The sequence below is a fragment of the Sinocyclocheilus rhinocerous genome, unplaced genomic scaffold (assembly GCF_001515625.1).
Source record: "Sinocyclocheilus rhinocerous isolate Xijiao unplaced genomic scaffold, SAMN03320098_v1.1 scaffold326, whole genome shotgun sequence".
In the NCBI taxonomy this organism is placed as follows: Eukaryota; Metazoa; Chordata; class Actinopteri; order Cypriniformes; family Cyprinidae; genus Sinocyclocheilus; species Sinocyclocheilus rhinocerous.
Genome location: NW_015647024.1, coordinates 206,155 through 211,472, shown reverse-complemented (window position 1 = coordinate 211,472; position 5,318 = coordinate 206,155). Strand labels below are relative to the sequence as shown.

The window sequence follows — 5,318 nt, the reverse complement described above, 5'->3', positions numbered from 1 at the left end:
GCGTTTTTGTTACTGAATGATTCAGAGGTTTGAAGGAATCGGTTGAATGGATAAGTGACTTGCCGCCACCTACTGGCGGTTTAGTCTCATGCTTAAAAGAAATATTGGCCTTTATAAAGGTAAATGACATCCTGTGGTAAATATTAAAAACATGCAGATTTAAGTATGTAAAAGCTGACAGAAAACTGATGAAAATATTGCTTCAGAATAAATTGTTTACACCACCAAAAATCTCGGTGATGCGACCGAGGGAATATTTTTGTGGGAGTATTTTGTATGGGATATTGTCTGCTGATATGAAAAGTTCACTGTATATCGTAATAACAAATAGAATTTTTGACAGCGATGATATTTTTTCTTTTTATATTTAAACGCGTTAAATATTACATATACGTATGTAATATAATGTGTATTTCCATCACAGGCTTGGTCTTAAATTTCACATAAGGTGGTATTAAAAAGGTCTTAAAAAGTCTTAAATTTAATTTGTCACGGTACCAAAATTCCAGCAGTTGGTACCAATGAGTGAATTTGATCGTTCTCTGTGCCAAATTTGCATTCAGCTTCTTGAAATCTGGATTGAACATTCAGGTTTTTGACCTTAAATTGCATGAGCTTGCCTGACAGGACCTTGACACACTTGGTGTCGTCCCAAGGACCACATGCTCCCAAAGTTTAGGAAGACATTAAAAAAACTGGGGGCACAATGAAAATGTATCTTTTTTTTAAGTAAAGGTTTATGAGAAGATGTATACCAACAAAATGATTAGAATACAAAGTACTATTGAATAAAAGTATTATTAGTATCAGTATCAATTATGATAGTATAAAAGGTATGAAAAACACCTAGAAGTAGTTCTTAGCTCTAAACTCATGTTGTTGTTTGGGCTGAACTTTATAATACCAAATCAAATTGAAGCACTTTAAAGACGTTTTTATCAAATTTGAAGCAAGAAAAGGACATTTACTAGCCAGCTGCTCATTCGATATTATCGGCCGATATGAGCCTGTCGCCGATATGAAATTTTTTTTTACAGAACATATAACGCAGATAAAATGCTTGAAATGGTGTAATTACTTAGTTTGTCCAGCAGAGCGCGCTCCATTGTTTGCTACTGCGACCTGGATGAAACGCTTTAAAGCTTAAGGAAAATCATTGAAACTTTGAATGGCCATATCTCCGTAAGGGTGCGGCGAATCCGCACCAAATTCGGGGGATCCCTTCAGCGCGAGGAACCCTCTCGAACGCGAATCGAGTGTACGTCTAGAGGCCCGCTTTCGAATGAGACCACCCCCGCGTCGATAGCCCCCGGGGTTCGGGAGTTATGGGTGGTTAAATTCGCGGTCCGGCGCAGACCGATCTAGCGATCCCGGAGGGTGGCGTTCGAGAGGGCTCCTCGAGCTGAAGGGATCCCCCGAATTTGGTGGAGATCCGCCGGCGCGTTCGCGAGATACCAGTCAACACTTTCCCTTCAGTAAGGAGGTCTCTTGTTCAGGCAACAGCATTCAAGCGTGGTCTTATTCGACCGCAAGTGCCCCGCGAAGTGGACTTCAGATGATATTCCGCCATGATTCCAGTTCCAAGGGAACGTACACGTTACATTCAAAGGGCATTAAAGTGCGCGAGACGTGAATTTATATTTAGGGATGCACCAAATGTTCGGCAACCGAACCGAATCGAATAAGCGAAAAGACATTTCTTTGAAAAACAAGACAAAACAGTAAAAAGCCCATTTTGACTTTTTAATTTATCGAATGGTGATTTTTTTTTTTTGGCAAAATACATGGGGAAAAAAACTCGAAAAACCGTGTTCGGTATTCGGCCTTCGGCGCAGTGTTTAATTTTGTTCGGTTTCGGCTTCGGCCAAGAATGTTCATTTCGGTGCATCCCTATTTATGTTGTATTTATTTACAGAGGTATATTATGTTACGTATCTCTGTCACGTCATTATAAGTGTTTGATCACCACATTTGAGTGATCATTGCAAAAAATGTGTTATATATATATATATATTTATTCTGTTTATGTATATACTGTATTCTATATATAGTACCAGTCAAATGTTTGGACACACGAATGGGAAAGTGTCCAAACTTTTGACTGGTACTGTACTATAATATACACGAAGAATATCTGCCTTTTTTTAACTCCCTAATATCGGTATCGGCCCCAAAAAAAACATATCGATCGGGCTCTACATTAAACAGTCTGTGTGGCATTTCAGATGCAGCTTCTGTGCCGTTTCTGCAGAGCAAAGATTGATTTGTTGATACAGATTTCATTTGAAAAAAAAAAAAAACCCTGAACGTGCCAGTTGCAGCTGATTACTTTAGTAGGTTTAATTTCTCAGTGAGCATAATTCAATCTCTCTTAAAGCACTTATAAATAACCCAGGTTTCTTTATTCGCCAAAACATAGTGCTATGTTAATTGTGGAGCTGGACTACAGCACTGGTGTTTCATCTTTCTCTTGTGTTGATTGTGTGGCAGAAGGTGCAGCTCTTGTTAAGGCAGCGGTTCATTTCGTTTAACTCTGTTTTGCCAAGCGGTCTGTACCTCAAACAACCAAACATCACTGGCACTTTATAAAAATTACATTGCTTTTTTGTTTTGCAAGTCTTCAGCCTTGGGGCAGAAACTGTAAAAAGAAATGTCCCTCGTCTCCTCCCTCTTTCTTTTTCCAAAACAGATTGCACAACAGATGAATACAGTAACTAAGCCAGTGAAATAGTCTCTGGGCTAATATCTGAAATTGCTTTAACCCTTTAAGAAGTGTAAAACAGTTGTTGTTGTTTTTGTCACACAAAACCCTGCTTTCCCAAAGATACTTTTTTACTGCATTGGAAGTTATTCATAGTTTTTCAGCAGAAGTTAGCACAAATTCACATGAGCTAATATCCTTTTCTATAAACCTGTAGTATTAAAAAATAGCCTAAAGACGTTTAGTATAAATATAAATGCCCTAGCTTCAAAACAAAGAATGACTGTAATGTTCTTCCATTACTTCTGTAATCATTCCTGCAGGCTCGTCTTTCATCATCACTGGCCATTCTGACACTGAAATCACAGTGTTACTAAACATGTTTTAAACAAGCAACATTTCTCTTATTCGAGTTGAGCCTGTTTCTCCTGTTTTCAGCGGCAGTGCTGTGAGAACGACGGCTCGGTTCTGGATCTCAGTGCTCTGAGCTTGGGCTGAGCTGATAAATGGTCCGGTTCAAATGAGTAGCACTCTTGTGTTTGCTTCCGCACCGTTTGACCGGTGATATAACCCTGCGTTTGACTCCAGTATGTCATAAGGTACCATTTGAGTTTAATGTGGGTGTATTATCAGGAGCAAACATCATGTGAACAGCAGTGAAACCTCTCAGAACTATTTCAACCCATTTAAAGGCACCTAACCATATATGAAAAAAAAAAAACAATTACAATGCTTATTTAGCCGCCTCCTCGCTACGCAAAATATTGATTTGATTTCTATGGTCTACAAAAATGTTGGAAAGTAGTGTAATTGGTGCACATTGCATTCCCAAATTCATATTAATCCAAAACACATGCAGAGATGGAGTTTGCTGCAGCGCTCTGAAGCTGAAAACACTGAGCGATGAGGAGCCTCGTGCATCATGGAGGCACACACTATGCACTTCTATAATTCAATCACAGGGAAGACGATTTTAGCATGACTGAACTAAATTGGAAAAAATGGAATGGTGTGATATAATAAACCAATCATGTCTCTTCATCATGTCATGTGACTTGGCTGCTATAGCTCTTTCGGTTGGCCTCAAGCGCGGAATTATATTTTAGCAGCTGCTAAAAACATTTCTGCTGCGACCGTCTCTGCCCCAGAATCAGCACAGATATCCTCTGCTGTCACTCTTGTCTGAATAATCAACCAAATGCACAGCCCTAGGCATCACTGTCAACTACAGAAGTCTGATTCCATACATATTTAATTTAATAACATTAGCGATACCATTTTTAAACTTTTTTGTGAATATTTATCCGTGTAGTTTCTGTGCCAGTAGCGCACAGATAATGAGATTTGATGGCTCAGCCCAACGCAACAGGCCTGGCTTGGCCAATAGTGTGAGTTTGGGGCGGGATCATCTGCTTGGACTGACCAATAAGAATACAGGGAGTGTCTTCAGAAAACCTCTTTGAAAACAATCATGATTTTATGACATTAGCGGCTCTTGTTAATCTAAACTTTTCAGTCTTTCCTAGAGTGATTCATTGCATATTGGACTATAACTGCCTGACATCATTCTCACGGATGTGCTTTTTTCTCCTCTGCTCTCTTTAATGCAGAAGATGCTGAGATAAGCGAGTGCTGTGGTCAAGTCCGCTCCGTTTTGGCAGTAGACGAATGGCACAGGGAAACCAGCAGAGTGACATTCAGGTTCTGCATCACCTGCGGCAAAAGTTCCCAGAGGTTCCCGAGGACGTGGTGTCCGAGTGTGTCCTGCAGGTGAGGTACACGCGCTGCACATTTTTCAAAAGGTATTTCTATAAGCCTTGGTAGTTTGTACATTCTTTTGAAATTCATCTGCACAGTTTGTCACACAACAGCTATTAAGTTAATATGACATCACAAGTGACAGTTTATTGTCCACCTGCTGCTATTGTGCAGAATTCATTAATGCACACTGTTTCTATCACTATATTTAGAGATGGCTAATGCTGGTGATGCAACACCCAATAGATTTTCTAAGAGAAATAATGTGAGACATTTGCAAATGTATTTGTTGTAGAGCAAAATTAAAAGTCACTACTGAGGTGAGAAGTCTCTAAGGGGCTTCTAGCTGTCCTCTGATTTGTGCAGAATATGTAAGAGATATCTGATTAGCAGTGGGAGGCAAAAATGATTGTCTGATGCATCGCGTTTGTTTCTTCAACAATTCTTAATTCTTAAAAATTGTTTACATTTTAACTAAACTGCTGCACAGTGGCACTTATGACAGACAGCCGTGTAGGCCTGTCACGATAATAACTTTTTGTCGTGCGATATATTGGCCAAGAAATAATTGCGATAAACAATATTATTGTCATTTTAAGACCATTTTATGCCACTGAATATATAATCATAATATGTGACCCTGGAGCACAAAACCAGTCATAAGGGTCAAGTTTTCAAAATTGAGCTTTATGCATAATCTGAAAGCTGAATAAATAATCTTTCCATTGATGTATGGTTTGTTAGGATAGGACAATATTTGGCTGAGATACAACTATTAGAAAATCTGGAATCTGAGGGTGCAAAAAAATCTAAATATTGAGAAAATCATCTTTAAAGTTGTCCAAATGAAGTTCTTAGC

General features: G+C 39.0%; 1 protein-coding gene across 1 annotated transcript in view; it reads left to right on the top strand.

The window, feature by feature from the left end:
* The window catches only part of LOC107708311 (TGF-beta-activated kinase 1 and MAP3K7-binding protein 2-like), a 25,210-nt gene that overhangs the window by 10,544 nt on the left and 9,348 nt on the right, over positions 1-5,318 (top strand). Inside the window, exon 2 of the mRNA XM_016512498.1 lies at positions 4,312-4,471. Coding sequence (XP_016367984.1) covers positions 4,370-4,471 — 102 coding nt within the window. The 5' untranslated portion in view covers positions 4,312-4,369. The remainder of the gene's footprint in view (positions 1-4,311; positions 4,472-5,318) is intronic.